Source organism: Scyliorhinus canicula, chromosome 4 (assembly GCF_902713615.1).
Source record: "Scyliorhinus canicula chromosome 4, sScyCan1.1, whole genome shotgun sequence".
NCBI lineage: Eukaryota > Metazoa > Chordata > Chondrichthyes > Carcharhiniformes > Scyliorhinidae > Scyliorhinus > Scyliorhinus canicula.
Window position 1 is genome coordinate 234,470,954 of NC_052149.1, and position 20,610 is coordinate 234,491,563.

Sequence of the window (20,610 nt, forward strand, 5' to 3'; positions counted from 1 at the left end):
TCGTGAAATACCGTATACAATTTTAAACGTTGCCGATGTTCCAGCCTGCAGCATTGGCAAAGCATAAGGATGGTAGGCAACTTGACATGGACAGGCGAGCAGAATAGGCTAGCAGATGGCAATTAAAGTTTTATATGGGAAGTGCGAGATGATGCATTTTGACAGGAGTGACAGTAAGAGTAAACCTAAACCTAATGGCACTGCTCCAAAGTGTGTGCGGGGATAGTGGGCCCTCGGAGTGCATGTGCATCATTTTTTCTGCAGGTCGCAGAGCAATTGGAGAGAGAGGTTTGCAAACTACGTGGTATCGTAAACGCCCTAAATAGAGGTATTGTGTAACAAACAGGGGAAACATGCTGAACCTTTATAAAGCTTTGCTTGGTGCCCACATTGGCACACATTTTGATTATCACTTTTTAGTCTTATATATGGTCTGGAATCAATTTTGCAGAATATTTCCGGGGCGAGGGATTTCAGTTGCAGGGATAAGTTGGAAGAGTTGCACCCCCCCCCCCCCCCACGGAGTAAAGTAGAGTGAGGGAAGGCCTGCGGGAAGTGTGGAATATGATGGTAGGATTGGTTAAGAAAGACAAGGATCAACTGTTCAGATCAGCTGATAATACAAGGGCTACAGGCACAGAATTTGGGCAAGGGATACGCGGGGATCTGAAGAAGTTATTTTTACGCAGCGAGCGGCAATGGCCTGGAATTCATTGCCCACAAGTTTCGTGGAGGAAGAAACGATCAATAATTTGAATAAGGACATTGGATGCGCACGCCAAGGAAATAAACTTACACTGTTTCAGGGATTGAGCGGGTGATGGGACTGACTGGACTCGGTGGGCCGAAGGCCGAAAAATCTCCTCCTATACCACAAATGACTGTGACTCCGCTGAATGCTACTAAGTAATTGTACCGTTTGGTATTTTGCATATTTTATATGTTTTTTAATTAAGTAAATTGCAAAGTCAAATGCGCATTTATGAAGATTCATATTTTCACTAATGGTTATTCCACATTCAGTTTGTCACTCGAGTCTTCTCAGCTCATCGGTAGAGCATTGCCAGAATTACGAGCAGGACATTGTAAAATTGTTTTGGTTGCATCTACAGATTTGGGACAGGCAAGTTTCTAGTTTGGCATTTTGCCGTATAATGATGCGTTTCGACCCTGAAACACCCGCCAAAGCAGCCGCCCGACGAATTGGCAGCCCAGTGAATTTATGAAGCAGTGCTTAACTGAAGACAAGTGTTACAAGCGGCAAATTTACTTCTGTTTCTGCCAGCAGTGTAATTATTCATCTTTTATATGATGTTTCCAAATTGCGTCAGGCAAGCCAGGATGTACTGACAATAATTACACAAGAAAATCCATGTGGTATGTGCATCGGTGCTGACCAGAATAAAAAATATTGAACATCAGTTTTCGCTCGCTTAAAATGTTAGCGGTGCTTTTAGGCGACATACATATCTGAAGATTTTAGTTGCATAAGTCTTATTGTCGTGGCTTGCTGTATCCGAAATAATATTGCTTGCGACAGACAATCTTTAAGAAAGCTTTGGTGCAATTATTGGGCGAGTCTCTTTGTGTCGCTGTCTACCAATTAGGAGCTGCAACTTCGCAGGGGATCCACCCCCTCCCCCATCAGGGAAGCGCAGACCAGAAGCAGAGAGAGACAGAGATGCTGTGTGTCTGCTATGCCCTGCGGCCATGTTGAGTAATAAGAGTCAGGTTTAATATTTTAATTTCTCATTTTAATATCGGTTTACAATTTCCATGTGACATAGACATTCAGTTTATGCAAAAGATTGGCAGAGATTTGGATGTTTTTACAACAAAATCAAGCCCAGAACAATGGCGAATTCATTCAGCGGCGGAACGCCTTTTATTTTCCTGCTTTGTGTGTTGGACCTGGTCTCGGGGCACATCCGCTACTCGATTCCCGAGGAACTGGAGCATGGGGCCTTTGTTGGGAATATCGCCGATGATTTAAAACTGCAGATATGGGAATTATCATCCCGCAACATTCGGCTGCTCTCCGATATCAGAGAGCAATATATTGAGGTAAATCTGGAAAATGGAATTTTGTTTCTAAATGATAGAATCGACAGAGAGGATATATGTCGACAAAGCTCGACCTGTTCCCTTTCTCTTGAAATAGCGCTAGACAATCCTATGGAAATGCATCGCGTTGCGGTGGAAATACGAGATATAAATGATAACTCACCTAGTTTTGAAAAGGAGGAATTTTCATTGGAGATCAGTGAATTAATTGCAACTGGGACGCGCTTTCCTGTCGAGAGCGCGCATGATCCGGACACGGGCACAAATACAATCGACACCTACCAGATAAGTCCAAACGAACACTTCGGCCTCAGAGTGCAAACCAGAAGCGATGGGAGTAAAAGTGCGGAGTTGATATTAGAGAAGCCCTTGGACCGGGAACAACAGTCCCGTTATCAACTTGTACTAACGGCCATGGATGGCGGGATTCCTCACAGATCTGGCACAGCTCTGATTGTTATTATTGTGCTGGACAGCAATGATAATCGACCGCTATTCCATCATGAAATATACCGGACGAGTTTGGCAGAAAACGTGGCTTTGGGCACATTTGTGTTAAAAATCAACGCTACTGATTTAGATGAGGGTACCAACGCTGAGCTTTCATACTCTTTCACCAGAAACGTTCCCCGAAGGATTCGTGAAATCTTCAAATTGGATCCCCTAACGGGAGCGATTGTTGTTCAAGGAGCATTGGATTTCGAAGAGTCAAGTGCATTTGAATTGGATGTACAAGCAGTGGATAACGCTCCGCCCGGTGGGGTAGGACACGCCAAAGTTATGATCGAACTAATTGATGTGAATGATAACGCACCGAAGATTGAAGTGACGTCAGTGTCCAATGCAATCGCCGAAGATGCCCAGCCTGGAACTGGTATTGCTGTAATTAAGGTGACAGATCTAGATTCAGAAGAAAATGGCCAAATATATTGTCAGGTTCCTGTGAGTATTCCATTTAGACTTCAAAAGTCTTTGAGAAACACCTTTGAGTTGGTTACACGTGACATTCTCGATCGTGAAACAACCCCACAGTACAATATCTCTATTTCAGCATGGGACGGAGGATCGCCTCCTCTGTCAACACGTAAAATCATTATGGTATCTGTTTCTGATATAAATGACAACGCACCGATTTTCACACAATCATTATATAACGTGTACCTGATGGAGAACAACACACCTGGTGCTTCCATATTTGCCGTTACAGCTTTGGATTCTGATATGGACCAGAATGGTGAGGTAGCATATTCTATTTTGGAGAATAGGCTACAGCAGGGCCCTGCGTACATCACAATTAATTCCAAAAATGGCCATATTTATTCGCTTCGCTCCTTTGACTATGAACTACTTAAGCACTTCCAGATCAAAGTTCAAGCTCATGATGCTGGATCTCATCCACTGAGTAGCACTTCCACCGTGAATGTCATTATCCTGGATCAAAATGACAATGCCCCGGTTATTGTTTCACCTGTAGTATGGAACAGTTCAGCATCAGTGGATATTATGCCGCAGTCAGTTTATGCAGGACAGCTGGTTACCAAGATAATCGCTACTGATGCCGATTCTGGACAAAATGCACGGCTTTCATACCAATTGCTGGAGGCCAATGATCCCAGTCTGTTTACTGTGGGTCTTCTCTCTGGAGAAATCAGAGCAACTCGATCTTGTGGAGACAAAGATATCACCACAGGAAGACTGATCCTCTTGGTAAAGGATAATGGGCAGCCGAGTCTCTCCACTACGGCTACAATCTCATTTACAATCTTTTCCAATGTTACAGAGAAATCTTCTGAACGAACCTACGAAAGCAAACATTCGGCTTATTTTTCGGAGTTAAATCGCCATTTAATAATCATCTTAGGATCGACTTCGTTTTTGTTTCTTATCATCATCATTTTTCTGATCACCCTGAAGTTTAAGCAAGAAAGCAACATTGTTGAAGCTACAGTGTGTTGTTATAGCCGGAGGAATTCTACTCACTCCGTTAACACGAGACCTGCAGGAAATGAGTCTTTAAGTTATACTGGACCTGGTCAGGCCGATGGATTTGGTTATACTGTGTGTTTATCTCCAGAATCATCCAAGAGTGATTTTCTATTTTTAAAACCCTGTCATCCAACTTTGCCTTTCACGGAAGTGAATATCCGCAACACCAGCGTGATGACTTAATTTAGACAAGAACCGTTATGCTGACAGGTAATTCACTTTGATGAAGAGTTAGTTTTAGTGTTCGACCACAAAGTATTTTGTATATCTGATTAATTCCCCGGGCATTATAGGAGAAACTGCATACTGCTGATCCTATCTTCACATGTGTCCACTGTGCGAAATAATTAGCGACTATTTGACAGCCATGAGCAGTGCACACGATAGTAAGGTTAGCATGAAACCAAGGGTTTCACTTGATTCAATGTATCTTTACATAAAGAATATATTAATCTGTCTCTCTGTGATCCCTTTCTCCCCTGCTTCGTTTGTGTCTTTCCGCATGTACAATGCATTGAGTAGTAAGAGACAGCATCATTCCGGAGCTTGGGCTTGCAAAGTTGAATGCAACCTTGAAAGCGTTCTCTTCGAAGCCACGCTGAATTCAAATATTCGCCTTTCACATTACGTGTAGTGAAATTGTTCAATTAAAGCACGTTTTTAAATATTGAATGTCTCCCTCATATAATATGCACCAATTCTTTTTTTTTTTATAAATGTTTTTTTATTGAGTTTTCATATTTTATATATGAAAAATTACAAGTTATTAGAGAGAGAGAAAAAAAAAGGAAAAAAAGGAAAACACAAAAATTTAACATGAATATTTACAGGTAAGCATCTTCATAACAATAATTGTGGCCGCCCCCTTTTGCCAGCATACATATTTTACATTCCCCAATATGGCCGAGGCACATGTTTATAGGCATTTATTTATAGTTTAGTTTTGGGCCTTGGCTTGCCATCAAACCCCCATACCGAGCCCGTATCCCCCCCCCCCCTCCCCCCCGGCTACCTTCCCCCGATTCCCGTCCATTTTCCCCTGGTTCTTGGCCACCCGACTATTCTTCCTCATGTACGTTGGCCACAAACAGGTCCCGGAACAGTTGCATGAATGGCTCCCACGTTCTGTGGAAGCCGTCGTCCGACCCACGGATGGCGAATTTGATTTTCTCCATTTGGAGAGATTCCGAGAGGTCGGACAGCCAGTCTGCAGCTCTGGGTGGTGCTGCTGACCGCCAGCCAAACAGGATTCTACGGCGGGCAATCAGGGAGGCAAAGGCAAGGGCGTCCGCCCTCCTCCCCAGGAATAGATCTGGCTGGTCTGAAACCCCGAAGACCGCCACTATCGGGCATGGCTCCACCCTCACCCCCACCACTTTGGACATAGCCTCGAAGAAGGCTGTCCAGTACTCCACAAGTCTGGGGCAAGACCAGAACATGTGGGCGTGGTTGGCCGGGCCTCTCTGGCACCGCTCACATTTGTCCTCCACCTCCGGGAAGATCCTACTCATACGGTTTCTCGTTAAGTGGGCTCTATGTACCACTTTTAGTTGCGTCAGGCTGAGCCTTGCGCACGTGGAGGTGGAGTTGACCCTATGCAGTGCTTCGCTCCAGAGTCCCCACCCTATCTCCATCCCCAGGTCGTCCTCCCATTTCCTTCTTGTTGCGTCCAGTACGGTGTCGTCCCTATCTACCAGTCGGTCATACATGTCACTACAGTTCCCTTTCTCTGGGATACTTGCGTCCAGTAGGTCTTCCAATAGTGTCTGTTGTGGCGGTTGTGGGTACGTCCTTGTCTCCTTTCGTAGGAAGTTTTTGAGCTGCAGGTACCGTAGCTCGTTCCCCCCAGCTAGCTGAAATTTCTCTGTCAGTTCGTCCAGTGTTGCGATCCTGTCGTCCGTGTATAGGTCCCTGACTGTCAGTGTCCCCCCGTCCTGCCTCCACCTTTTGAAGGTGGCGTCGGTCAGTGCTGGATTGAACCTATGGTTGTTGCAGATGGGAGCCTTGTCCGACATTTTGTACAGGCCAAATTGCTGCCGCAGTTGGTTCCAGGATTGGAGGGTGGCTGTCACCACTAGGCTGGTGGAGTGTTTTTTGGGTGGGGATGGGAGTGCTGCCGTGGCGAGGGCCCAGAGGGAGGTTCCCATGCAGGAGGCCTCCTCCGCACGCATCCACTCGGCTTCTGGCTCCTGGATCCATCCCCTTACTCGCTCGGCTGTTGCCGCCCAGTGGTAGAATTGTAGATTCGGGAGGGCTAGCCCCCCCTGGATTTTGTTTTTTGTATGACGTTCTTTGGGATCCTAGCATTTTTACCCCCCCCATACGAACGCCATGATATGTTTGTCCAGCGCTTTGAAAAAGGCCTTGGGGATGTAGATCGGAATGGATCTAAACAGGAAATGGAACCTGGGCAGTACGTTCATTTTGATCGTCTGGACTCTCCCCGCGAGGGAGAGCGGGAGTGTGTTCCATCTTTGCAGGTCCTTTTTAACTTCCTCCGTCAGGCTGGTGAGGTTCCATTTGTGGATCCCTTTCCAGTCATGGGCTATTTGGATCCCCAGGTAGCGGAATTTATTTCGGGCTTGTTTGAACGGCAGCCCCTTTAGTGCTGCCCCCCCTCCTTGCGGGTGTACTGGGAAGATCTCACTTTTGCTCATGTTGAGTTTGTAGCCCGAGAAGGCTCCAAACTCTTTCAGGAGCGCTATGATTCCGCCCATGCTGCTTTGTGGGTCCGAGATATAGAGGAGCAGATCATCCGCATAGAGTGAGACTCTGTGCTCTCTACCTCCCCTTCGGATCCCCCTCCAATTTTTTGCTGCCCTGAGCGCGATTGCTAGCGGTTCGATTGCTAGTGCGAACAGCAGCGGGGACAGTGGGCATCCTTGTCTGGTGCCCCTGTGCAGCTGGAAGTATTGGGAGTTGGTATTGTTGGTCCGTACACTCGCCATGGGAGCGTTGTATAGGAGCTTTACCCAAGCGGTGAACCCTGTTCCAAGCCCGAACCGCTCCAGTACCTCTATGAGGTATTTCCATTCGACTCTGTCGAAGGCCTTTTCTGCGTCCAGGGAGACGATCACCTCTTGTGTTCTCTCCCCGGAGGGGGTCATTATCACGTTCAGCAGGCGCCTGATGTTCGCGGTAAGCTGTCTACCTTTGACGAAGCCCGTCTGGTCCTCTGTGACCACCTCAGGTGCACAGTCTTCTAGCCTTTTGGCTAGGATTTTGGCCAGTATTTTGGCGTCTGCGTTCAGCAGAGATATGGGTCTGTATGACCCACATTCCGTTGGGTCTTTGTCTTTCTTAGGTATCAGCGAGATTGAGGCCTGTACTAACGTGGGTGGCAGTGTGCCCCTAGCTAGCGAGTCTGTGAACATCTCCCGCAGGTGCGGGGCCAGCGCTGGCGCGAATTTTTTGTAGAAGTCCGCCGGGATGTGCACCAATTCGATCGATTTTGCCTGAATCATATAATTTCTTTCATTGGCTTCTAATGTCTTTGATTTGCTGGGATGAACTAATCTATTTCATTATAATAGGATACCGGGACTCGCAACGCGATCAGGATCAATGCCCACTACTCTATAGACCGTGCCATGACTGATATGTCACCGATTCTCCCTGCAGTTTTATTAGAGGACACGAACTGTGGGTGTGCAATGCGCCACAATATTCTTACACACAGGAAAGAAAGTCAAACTCTTTGCCATGCAAACTGTATATTGGAGAGTTATCCACCTCTTGAAGTTTACATACCAAAACTTTGATCACCAAAGGAGCAGTAAACATCCCAGAATCAATTTTCTTCAAATCGAATTTGGTCAATTAAAATATCTAACCCCATGTTTACTTCCATATGGTATAACCAACCAGTATTTTTATAAAAGAGGGAATTTTCTGATTCCTCTTTGACTGTGGATCTAGTGAAGCACTCTTTTGTGCACCATTTAAATTATGCTGTTGCTGATGGCCCACCGCACCTCATAGATGCCCAGTCTTGAGTTGCCAGATCTGTTCGGAATCTGTCCCATTTAGCACGATGATAGTGCCACACACCACAAAGGAATTATCCGAATGTGAAAAGCGGACTTTGTTTCCACAAGGACTATATGGTGGTCACTCGTACCGATACTGTCATGGATAAATGCATCTTTGGCACATCGGTTGGTGGGGGTGAGGTCTCGTATGTTTTTCCCCTCTTGTTGACTCCTTCACTAGCTCTCGCAGGCCCAGTCTAGCAGTTATATCCTTTACAACTTGGTCAGCTCAATAGGTATAATAATAATATTTATTAGTGTCACAAGTAGGCTTAAGTAACACTGCAATGAAGTAACTGTGAAAGTCCGCTAGTCGCCACATTCCGGCGCGTGTTCAGATACACTGAATTCAGAATGTCCAATTCAGCAAACATGCGCGTCTTTCGGTACTGGTGGGAGGAAACCGCAGCACCCAGAGGAGAATGTGCAGACTCTGCACAGACAGTGACCGAAGTCCGGCATCGAACCAGGTTCCCTGGTGCTGTGAAGCAACTGTGCTCACCACTGTGCTACCATGCCGCCCAGGTGCTATGGAACCACACTTAGTGATAAATATTGAACTCCTCCACCCAGAGTGTATTCTGTGCCTTGGCCACCCTCCAAGAGGTTTTCGATATTAAGGAGTACTGATTCATCAACTGAGAGTGGATGGTAGGTTGTATTCAGCAAGAGGCTTCCTTGCCCATACTTGACATGAATCATGAGACTTCATGGGGTCCAGAGTCTCACACCCCTGACTGTATACCACTGTGCCACCACCTCTGCTGGGTCTGTCCTGCTGGTGACACAGCACATGCCAATGGATGGTGAGAATGGTGTCTGGGATGTAATATGTAAGGAATGTTTTAGTGAGTATGACTATGTCAGGCTGTTGTTTAACTCGTCTGTTGGCCAGTTCTCCCAATTTTCGCCCAACCCTCAGATGTTAGTGAGGAAGACTTTGCAGGGTCGACTGGGCTGGGTTTGCCATTGGCGTTTCCGGTGCGGAGGTCAATGCCCGGGGCTCCGTCCTGTTTCTTTCTTTTTCGACAGACAGGACAAACCCAGCAGTGATAGCGGCACCGTGGTATACAGTCGTAGTTTAGATACAACTGAGTGACTTGCTTTGCTATTTCAGAGGGCATTTAAGAGTCAAGCACATTGTTGTGGATCTGGAGTCACGTGTTGGCTAGACCAGATGCGGATGACAGATTTCCTTCCCTAAAGGACATTAGTAACTTTTGTTTCTGAACACATTGTGTTCTTTCTGGAGCCATCCAACTATCTACCCCTGCCCTTTGCCGGCTCCCTCTTCCAGAACTACACGTCGTCGACTATGAATACGAGGGACTTCATCGATTAGCATGAAAAAGATCCATAACTAAGGTTAACGAATCTCAATAACCTCGAGTCACAATGAGGCGTCCATTACGTCTATACTATGTGAATGTTGACCCAACACCCAAGTTTTAGATGAGCAGCAGTTAATTTCCATTACAAATTGAGAAGAGAGACTTATCGTTTTCAGCTTCCATCGTAAGTGATCCATCCTTGAATTCATCTCAGCCATTGTCTCAATCGGAACAGGAGGGTTTTCAATGATTTGACTGAGCGTTTCATACCCAATCATTTATCCTTGCAGTCCCAAATGCTTACACATCCATGCGTTCCTATTCCAGCCCATTTGCCGGTGAAGCAATTCTGATCAGAACGGGCAGCACGGTAGCATTGTGGTTAGCACAATTGCTTCACAGCTGCAGGGTCCCAGGTTCGATTCCCGGCTTGGGTCACTGTCTGTGCGGAGTGTTCACATTCCCCCCGTGTGTTCGTGGGTTTCCTCCGGGTGCACCGGTTTCCTCCCACCGTCCAAAGATGTGCAGGTTAGGTGGATTGGCCATGCTAAAATTTCCCGTAGTGTCCAAAATTGCGCTTAGTGTTGGGTGGCGTTACTGGGTTATGGGGATAGCGTGGAGTTGTGGACCTTGGGTAGAGTGCTCTTTCCAAGAGCCGGTGCAGACTCGATGGGCTGAATAGCCTCCTTCTGCACTGTGAATTCTATGATGCCTTCATCAATTCCAGACTCTGCCAGTTCAAAGTTCGTCTGATCGGCCTTCTGACCTGTCCTCCAAATTGCGCAAATTTCAGCTAATGAGAAACGCTGCTGCCATCTTCTATCGCACACCAAGTATACCCCATCATCGGTCTTATTCTCGGGAGTGTATTGACGTTCCGCCCCTAACGCTGCAATTTTTAAATTGTGATATACAACTTGAATGGAAAGTGGCTGTGTTCGCTGGATCTTGACTTTGTGTGCAGACATAGACAGACATAGAATTTACAGTGCAGAAGGAGTCCATTCGGCACATCGAGTCTGCACGGAACTTTGGAAAGAGCACCTCAAATCTCCACCCTACCTGATAACCCAGGAACCCCACCTAACATTTTTTGGACGCTAAGGGCAATTTAACGTGGCCAATTCACCTAACCCGCACATATTTGGACTCTGGGAGGAAACCGAAGCACCCGGAGGAAACCCACGCAAATACGGGGAGAACGTGCAGACTCCTCACCGACAGTTACCCAAACCGAGACTCGAACCTGGGACCCCAGAGCTGTGGAGCAACTGTGCTAACCACTGTGTAAGTGCCGAACGACGGGGAGCGGGTCGGTAACACATTTTCTATTAACCCCTTTTCTGTTTTTAATTAAGATCAAGCAGTTATGTACACGAATGTAAAACAGTCTGCCGATTTGTTAACACCTGTCTCACACTATCTTTCAACGACAACGTTTACGTTCACGACTTTATTTCGACAATGATTACCCTTGAAAATTCTGTTCCGTTCTGTTAATCCCATTAAATTCTACCGTTAATGGAAGTTTATATTACATACCGAAACTCACTAAAATGTGTCAGAGCCCTGTTGGACTTGCATCCACAGTTTTTATCCGGCTTTGCCAGCCGTTGGTCTCAATGGCGGACACCTCTCTAACAGTTGGAGAGCCGGCCTTAAATTGCAAAATTCGAGTACACCAACATCGTACAGTTATATTGAAGATGATAATTACGTCCGTCCTAATGTTGATCTGAAACAAAAGACAAATGCAACCTCATTTCATTTTCCAGTTCTTTTCCAATTTCAATTTCCCACCTCCTACCCCTGGCGTTGTAAATCAGGACACTTCGAATGCATATTGAAGTGCGTTGCAAATGCGACGCGACCATCAACCCCTGTATCTTTGAATTATTTTACAGGTGTTTTTGTGGGCATTTTAAGTTGCGCACTCCGAAATATTTCTGTTTTTCATGTTGTAAACGACGCCGGAGCACTCCAGCTTTAAGAGCAGCTGCTGCAATTATTGGTTGCGGCTCTTCGTGTCGCTGTCTACCAATAAGCAACTGAGACGCTAACAGGGATCTCCCCCCTCCGCCTCCTGGAAACACAGAAAAGAAGCGAAGAGACAGACGGTGCCTGCGTTTATGGTGTGCGGCCATGTTCAGCAAAGCAGCTCAGTCCGAGACATTGCATTTCCAGATTCCATAATTGTACATAGATATATACTTGAGCGATTGGATCATTATCAGCGGTCAGTTAATCTTTTTGACTAGAAAATGTTTTGAAATTTGAACACGCAATCCAGCCCGGCATAATGGTGAATGCAGCGATGAGCGGGGCGTATCTTCTCTTGCTGCTTTGTGTGTTGGACCCGGTGTCGGGACAAATTCACTATTCAATACCTGAGGAATTGGAACATGGGGAATTTGTCGGGAATATCGCTGAGGATTTAGCATTAAACGTTTGGGAATTATCAGCTCGCAAATTTCGGCTGGTCTCCGATGAACCAATGCGATACATGGAGGTAAATCTGGAAAATGGGAAATTGTTTGTTCGTGATAGAATCGATCGGGAACAGTTGTGCAAGCAAAGCTCGACTTGTTCACTTAATTTGCAAATAGCGCTCGATAATCCGGCGGAAATACACCCCATTGCAGTGGAGATACTAGATGTTAACGACAATTCACCCAGATTCCCAAAGAGTGAATTTAACCTGCGGATTAATGAAATAATTGCGCCAGGAGCGCGCTTCCCCCTCGAGAGCGCGCACGATCCGGACGTGGGCACAAACACAGTCAGCAATTACTACGTCAGTCCAAATGATCACTTCGGTCTCAAATTGCAAAAAAGAAGTGACGGGAGTAACAGTGCTCAGTTGTTATTGACAAAATATTTGGACCGCGAGAAACAGGCAACATTTCAGTTGGTACTGACCGCAGTTGATGGCGGTTTTCCTCCGAGATCTGGTACAACTCGGATTCGGATCACTGTAGTGGACGTCAATGATAACGCGCCTGTATTTGATCAGGAAATGTACCGGGCGAGTGTAGACGAAAACGTTGCCAGCGGTACCTTGGTAACAAAAATTAATGCGGTTGATTCAGACGAAGGTACGAATGCTGAGCTGACATATTATTTTACAAGCCACGTTTCCCAAAAGTTGCGCGAATTGTTTACACTAGACCCGGCAACTGGAGAGATCAGAGTTCAAGGTTTACTGGATTTTGAGGAATCAAGCGTTTATGAACTTGACGTACAAGCAGTGGACAATGGGTCGGCCGGAATGGTAGGACATGCTAAAGTTGTAGTCGGACTAATCGACACGAATGATAACGCTCCCGACATTGACGTGACCTTGGTGTCCAGCGCTGTGAGGGAAGATGCTCCTCCGGGGACTGTGATAGCTATTGTCAGTGTAACAGATTTAGATTCTGGCCAATATGGAGAGGTTCAGTGTCAGGTTCCACCGCAGCTTCCTTTCAACCTTCAAAAATCTTCGAGGGACAACTACAAACTCGTTACCACAGCCATGCTGAATCGCGAAATCTTCCCGATGTACAACATTTCCATTTCTGCCTGGGACGGAGGGATTCCCCGTCTTTCAGCAAACAAAGCTGTCTTAGTTTCAGTAACTGATGTAAACGACAACACCCCAAGGTTTACACAATCTTCCAAAGATGTATATCTGATGGAGAATAACACTCCCGGTGCTTCTATCTTTGCTGTTACTGCTGTGGACCCTGATATAGATTCCAATGGGGAGTTATCATATTCTGTTTCATCCAATCCGTTACAAAACATGTCTGCATCTGCTTATGTCAGCATTAACCCAAAAAATGGTGACGTTTACGCACTGCGTTCCTTTGACTATGAGCAACTGAAACATTTTCAGATCAATGTCCATGCTCAGGATAACGGATCTCCCCCACTGAGCAGCACGGCCTTGGTGAATGTTATTATCTTGGATCAAAATGACAATGCTCCTGTCATTGTCACGCCATTGACCTGGAACAATTCAGCAACTGTGGGGATTCCGCCCCAAACAGTACATCCAGGTTACGTCGTCACGAAGGTAATAGCGACGGATGCGGATTCTGGTCAGAATGCACGACTTTCATATCATCTGTTGGAGGCGACAGATCCGGGCCTGTTTTCTGTGGATCTTCACTCTGGTGAAATTAGAGCAACTCGCAATTTGAGAGATCAAGACCTCACCACAGAGAGAATCGTCCTCTGCGTCAAGGACAATGGTCAACCAGCTCTCTCCAGTACGATCGCAATTTTCTTTTCAATCATGTCTAATGTTACTAAAAAATCTTCGGAGCTAAATCACAAACCAAGACCTTTGGAATATTTTTCGGATATCAATCGTTATTTAATCATCATATTGGGATTAACATCCTTCTTGTTTCTTGTAATCATCATTTTTCTGGTTGTCCTAAAATGTAAACAAGACAGAAACGTTGCGGGAGACAGTTGTTTTACAGATTGCTGTTACTGCCGGAGCAATTCAGACAATAGCTACATTCGGAGACCAGCAGTAATCGACCAATTAAATTACAGTGGGCCAAGTCAGGCTGAAAAATACCATTATGCCGTCTGTTTATCTCCAGAATCATCCAAAAGTGATTTTCTGTTTCTGAAGCCTTGTCATCCTACCCTTCCTTTCACGGACCCGGTCATCCCACACTCAATCGCATAAGCATAATTTTAGATCAGTTTCACTGCTGAAAATGGTGTATGTAATTGAAGAACGATAACGCACAGATGCAAGCCCTTCGTTGCTGTATCAGCCCTTTGAATAGTGTAGTCTCCAATCCAGAACTTTCTGGGTAACCCCACAACGTCAAGTACATGTCCAATTGCATTCGAATTTTCCCATGGAATCTTGAATTCTTTCAAGATCCAGCAATCCAGATTTTACCAAATTCCTTTTTGAAGGCATTTTTCTTTTAATTTCCTTTCCAGTTCTTTTGTCAATTATTTGAAATCTGTTACGTCCAGTTACCAGGAGTTACCAGAAGAAGCCGTTTCTCCACATCGACCACCTCCACCCGCCCCCTAATTTTGATTTAAAAAATATTTAGAGTACCCAATTATTTTTTTCCAATTTAGCGTGGCCAATCCACCTAACCTGCACATCTTTGGGTTGTGGGTAGATATGGGGAGAACGCGCAACTCCACACGGACAGTGACCCTGGGCTGGGATTCGAACCCAGATCCTCAGCGCCGCAGCCCAAGTGCTATCTACTGCGCCGCATGTCGGTCTTAATTTTGAACTATTATGTGCGATCTTGCTTTCTCGAAGGGGGATAAATTCAAATTTTCCATTGTCTCCACACAATTGAAGCCCTACATTTCGGGTCTAATTCGGGCAAATCATCACAGCACCCTGTTCACATTTTAAACATCCATTCCAAAGTATTGTGCTCACAATTTTACTGGATACTTCAGCTGAAAGGTAACTGTTCATGGGGTAAATTTACCTATGCCTGCATTTTTCTGTATTTTATTCATTAATCCAACTACCCCACTATCTTCAAGGATTCGTGAAAATGCACACTGATTTAGTTTTTTCGTGCAGCACCTGAAATAGCACAGCTTCTGTTATTTGGTGTTTCATACTGTTTCCCATCGTATGTCTTTTCGCATTTAATTTTTTTTTTAAGAGTACCCAATTCATTTTTTCCAATTAAGGGGAAATTTAGCGTGGCCAATCTACCTAGCCTGCACATCTTTGGGTTGTGGGGGCGAAACCCACGCAAACACGGGGAGAATGTGCAAACTCCAAACTGACAGTGACCCAGGGCCGGGATCGAACCTGGGACCTCCGCGCTGTGAGGCTGCAGGGCTAACCCACTGCACCACCGTTTTTGGCTTTTAATCATATTTAATAAGATTCATCATGTGTTGCCGATGTCACTAGTCCATCTGTGTTCTCCTGAAATATTTTAATTGCCTCCACAATATTTATGACGCAGTCATCTTTTTGTTTACAATATTGGATATTGTAAGCTTTATAGGCACACAGGAACGCTCACAACTTTTGATAATTTTTTAGATGAACACTTGAAATGCCTCTGCAGACGGGGATACGGACCAAGAGCTGGAAAATGGGACTCAAAGCGTTAGGTACTGATTGCCCGTGGACGCGATGGGTTAAAGGTCCTCTTTCTGTTCTGTAATATTTAATGACTCTGTGCTATAAGAAATAGGAACATGATTAGGCCACAGGAGTCTGCTCCTCAGTTTAATTTGATTATGACTGGTCTACTTGAAAGCGATTTCCCCGCACTATTACCATATCCATTGATGCATTTACTATATTTCAATCTCTAGATTTCAGTCCTGAACATATTTAAGGACTGAGCGCCAAAAATCTACTGGGGCGGGGACTTCGAACATTTACCTCCCAATGAGGGAAGAAATTCCTCTTCATCTGTTGGCCTAACTGCCCTACCTCTTACTCTGAAACTGCGGCTTCTGGTTCGAGATTCCCCCAGCCAGTGGAAATATTAATATTGTCGAGGCCCGGAAGAATTGTGCATGTTTCAGAGCGATCGCCTCTTATTCTTCCAAACTCGAGAGAACCTTTCTTCATCGGAGCACCCCGCTATCCCCGGAATCAACATGGTGAACTTTCTTTGCACTCCCTCTGTTGCAAATATATCCATCGTAAGGGAAGTAGGCCCAAATTATGCACAATACACTAGCGGCAGCCACAGCACAGCTGTCTACAATTACACCTTTGTTCCTGTTCCATGGTCCCGGTTGTTAATATGTAACAATATAAACCATGGTTCTAATATCAATGGTGGCGGTGAGAGGGGAGGGGGATACTAATTGCATGGCTAACACCTGTCAAAGAAAAATAATGATGACACACACGTTCCACCTTCCGCAGTGTCGCTTTTAGGCGGTACCCCTATGATGCGTTGGAAATCCAGAGTAACTATTTAGCATCGAGACTCGGCATCTTACGGGACACCCCTCACAAACACAATGTCTCAGTGGACATATCACACACCCGCACAGCCGATCCGACCCTGTACATTGGCCCAAATCAAATCCCAGCCCGAAATCCCTCAACCCACTCCCCGCTCACGCCTGAACTCCACTCTCCATAGCCGAGCCACACCCCCTCCCCCCGTTTCACCCGACCAGACCTGTCTCCCCCCACCCCCTCACCAACCCGATCCGACACCCCTTCTAGGTACAACCTGGACCGACCTCCCCCTTCCTGGTTTTACCCCAGCCGCACTGAGCCCTCTTCCAAACTGACCTCTCCTTCCGGAGTAAACCTCTTACCAGACTTTACTCCCTTCCTCAATTTCTCCCTCCCACATTTGAGCCCACTGCCTCTCGGACTGATCCCCCTTCCCTCCGTCCTTCTCTCTCTCTCCTCCTTTCCGGACTCAACCCTCACATCCCCGACTGAGCCCCATCCCGGACTCCTCCCAACCCTGGACTGTGCCTCTCTCAAACTGTGCCTCTTCCGGACTGCCCTCCTCCCCAATCAACGGGTACCACCACAACCGTGTCGGCCACCCCCTCCCCCCCCAAAAAAAACCAATCGTGTCCGAAAACCGTCCCCCAATCCACAACTTCCGGTTGACCCTGACGCCTCCGAACTACTGGGTCCGGGACCGACCGCACCACTGGTTCCATTTTCGATTCCTCCACCCCCACCCCCCCCCCCCACCCCCCGAACCACGGGACACGACTCAAAGCCGAACCCCCCACTCAGTATTCCCTATACTTATTGGCTTCCTATAAATTGTCCGTTTAAACCTTCTCTCCTCTGCAGCTCCCACCGTAAAACTGGGGAGTAAATAATCTCTCTGCGCTTCAGTTACTTCGAAGATGTTGCCGGAAGTGCGCTTCCCTGCTTCTGTCTTGCGCAACCTGATTGGGAGAGGTTGGGCGAGACAGCCGCTTCGGAATCCCACCGTGGGTAAGAGATTGGCGAGAGTGGGAATCTACCGGAGATTGTCATTGGGGAAGGTAAGGGCCAAACGTTTCGTTCAGGGTTACGCTTTTCCTCATCTCTTTTAGTAAATTATTTACGCAAACTTCCATCGATCTGCCATGTTCCGAATAAATCTCTTGTAATAGAATCATAGAATTTACAGTTCAGAAGCAGGCCATTCAGCCCATTGAATCTGGACCGGCCCGTGGAAATAACACCCCACTTAAGCCCACATCCATAACCCAGTAACCCCACCGAAACCTTTTGGGCACCAAGGGCAATTTAGCATAGCCAATCTACCTAACATGCGCATCTTTGGACTGTGGGAGGAAACCGGAGCACCCGGAGGAAACCCACATAGACTCGCGGAGAATGAGCATACTCTCCACAGACAGGGACCCAAGCCCTGGATCGAACCTGGGACCCTAGATCTGTGAAGCAACTGTGTTAACCACTGTGATACAGTGCTGCTGTTGTGCGGTAACTTATCAAATATCATTTTAATGCGTAAATATATATATCTGCTACAGTAGTTTCATCAACCTTCTTTCGTTACTTCATCAAATAACTCAAACAGTTTATTGGGGGCATTTGCCTTTAACACATCGATGCGTGCAGTCTTTCATTAATTTGTGCTTCTCCAAGTGCAATTATTATTGCCCTTGAAAATGGTCGGTACTGTTTTCCCAAAGCATGCGGCAGATTGGTTCTCCTGTAATTGCCAGATTCACCCACCCTCTTCCTTTTGAACACAGGTGTAATACATGGAATCCATGAATGTACTCAGACCTCTCACATATCTAAGACGTCGATCTACCTGTTAATCGATTAATGTTAACGTTTGTTCATGTTATTGGATTCTCGTTCTGGCAATTGAAGGCCGGATGGGCCGTATTGTTTACTGCTGTACCTGTGAACTCAGATGCCAATAATGATATACTTTTTTTGTGGCAGCGCTTCTGAGTATATACAATAGTAGCATAAGAATGAAAGCTTGCTTTTATTTGCTTCATCTATTTCGTTTGAAGAACTACATATCAATAAATTCCTGTCATTTCTCCGCTGATGTGATGGTGTTTTTACGCATACATATATAAATTTAATTAACATTATAAGGCGTCTGAAGCGCACTGATTTGCCACTGCAAAAGTGAACTCTGATAAAACTGTCGCCTTCATTTCAGATCCCACGCGGAATTAGGAAATTATTTAAACAGTGCATGCAGTGAGAACATAGACACTTTTTAGTTAATACCTGTATCTGAAAAGGTTGCAGGTTTCCAAAACAAATAATGACAGTTATAAGGAGTATACTGCACATAATTTTGCTTTAAATGTGCCCCAAATATAAATATTTGTCTTGTGATAGTATTCTCAGAGCGAAAACTGTCACATGTTCCTGCTATTATTTACCAGTGAAAGCAGTAGAGACGGGTTTGCTACAAACTGCTCAAATGTGTTTAATTTTGTGAACACGTGAATAAATTCACAAAAGGTGCAAACATTCGAATTATACGAGTGAAGCTTTGAAGCTGGCAGGTCAATTATCTTTGAATAACCCAGTTAAAGATTTTAGTCGAAGGACAGTCTAAAGTCCTAGTGTTGCAAACGAGGTTGTTTGCATGCAATGTCTCTCTGGGTGCTGAATTTGGAATGTGACACCTCAGAATGTTTAGTGTCACCAATTTCTGAGGATGCACCAATACCACTCAATGCTGTTTATTGATGGAATATCCTCATGATTTTATCAAAATATTTTCCAATTTATAGATTGGATACTAAAAATGGCAGAAGATATGCGAGTGTCAGCGAGAAATGGACACAGAACGATATGTGCAGGAGACTACCATTAACTTCAAAAACAGACTCACAAATTGTTATAGGTTAATTAATTCCCCACCCAGGCCGGTTTTGACATTTAACTGCCGGGAGGTACTCAGAATGGCTGTGACGCTGCCATGATGCACGTCCTCACTCCGCACTGCCGGATACTCTGACTGTCCCTGACGGCGTTGTGAGCCGGCCAGATGCAGGGAATTGATGCTTAATAATTGATTTTAGTTTAGTTTGCACACAGTCGAATTATGTCAACCCAATATATTTCTTTTACTGAAATCTGGGACACAATAGAACATACAGTGCAGAAGGAGGCCATTCGGCCCATCGAGTCTGCACCGACCCACGTAAGCCCTCACTTCCACCCTATCGCCGCAACCCAATAACCCCAGCCAACCTTTTAAGTCACTAAGGGCAATTTATCATGGCCAATCCACCTAACCTGCATGCCTTTGGACTGTGGGAGGAAACTGGAGCACCCGGAGGAAACCTACGCAGACACGGGGAGAACGTGCAGACTCCGCACAGACAGTGACCCAGCGGGGGAATCGACCCTGGGACCCTGGTGCTGTGAAGCCACAGTACTATCCACTTGTGCTACCATGCTGCCCTAATCAAATTACTTGGTATGACGTAATACTCAAACTTGTCAAGCGATGAAGAAGGTATTGTCTTGCTGCATTGATGTAAGACATAAAGGTTGAACAATTATTAGTTCAGAACTATCTAACCCCCTTACATTGTGACAAAAGATCTCCGTGCATAATATTAATAATCTCTTTATTGTCACAAGTAGGCTTACATTAACACTGCAATTAAGTTACCATGAAAAGCCCCTGGTCGCCACATTCCGGCGCCTGATCGGGTACACGGAAGGAAAATTCAGAATTCTCAGCTGGTACGGGAATAACCCGCGCTGCTGGCCTTGTTCTGCATCACAAACCAGCTGTCTCGCCCACTGAGATAAACCAGCCCCTTATCTGGCAGGCTCATAGTGCAATCGGGAAGGGGATGTCCAACGGTTGCAGGATCATTGTGAACATGATGAAAACTTATGTTCAAATAATAACTATTACTTACACAGGCGCTGTTGCTGCGTCTGCGATTCCCGTTGGCCTCCCATGCCCGCAGTAACATGTTCACTCTTGTGCTCCTTTTGGGATCCGGTACCTGCGGGACTGGGCGAGAGGTAGTGCGGCCAAACGTAGAGAGAGTGCACGCTGTGTAAACAGAACAGACGCAGCTCACTGCTTGTTGGACCCCTAATCTGAGATTATTCCTCTTTCACATTTGTTTCTGATAGGCCTGCTGCTCACCACACCAGCTCAAACAACCGCTTGGCATAGTCATGCCCGCGAAATCATATGTGACAGTCCGTATTCCCGACACCACCATCCCCACGCCTAGGT

General features: G+C 45.9%; 2 protein-coding genes across 3 annotated transcripts in view; both read left to right on the forward strand.

Moving 5' to 3' along the window:
* The first annotated feature begins 1,774 nt into the window (after nt 1-1,774).
* The window catches only part of LOC119964287, a 134,596-nt gene continuing 115,760 nt past the window's right edge, over nt 1,775-20,610 (forward strand). The window contains 4 exon segments of the mRNA XM_038793563.1: nt 1,775-4,221; nt 8,263-8,317; nt 11,671-13,937; nt 20,505-20,608. Of these exon segments, the coding sequence (XP_038649491.1) occupies nt 1,855-4,221; nt 8,263-8,317; nt 11,671-13,937; nt 20,505-20,608 (4,793 nt within the window). The 5' untranslated portion in view covers nt 1,775-1,854.
* On the forward strand, nt 11,538-16,922 carry LOC119965485 (protocadherin-10-like). Of its 2 annotated transcripts, XM_038796305.1 has the most exons (2): nt 11,538-13,665; nt 15,737-16,922. In XM_038796305.1, the coding sequence occupies exons 1-2, from the start codon at nt 11,712-11,714 to the stop codon at nt 15,757-15,759; spliced, it is 1,977 nt and encodes a 658-aa protein (XP_038652233.1). In that variant the 5' UTR covers nt 11,538-11,711; the 3' UTR covers nt 15,760-16,922. The 2 variants fall into 2 exon arrangements, with proteins under 2 accessions (XP_038652233.1, XP_038652232.1); XM_038796304.1 differs by lacking the exon at nt 15,737-16,922 and having other exon boundaries at nt 11,538-14,552.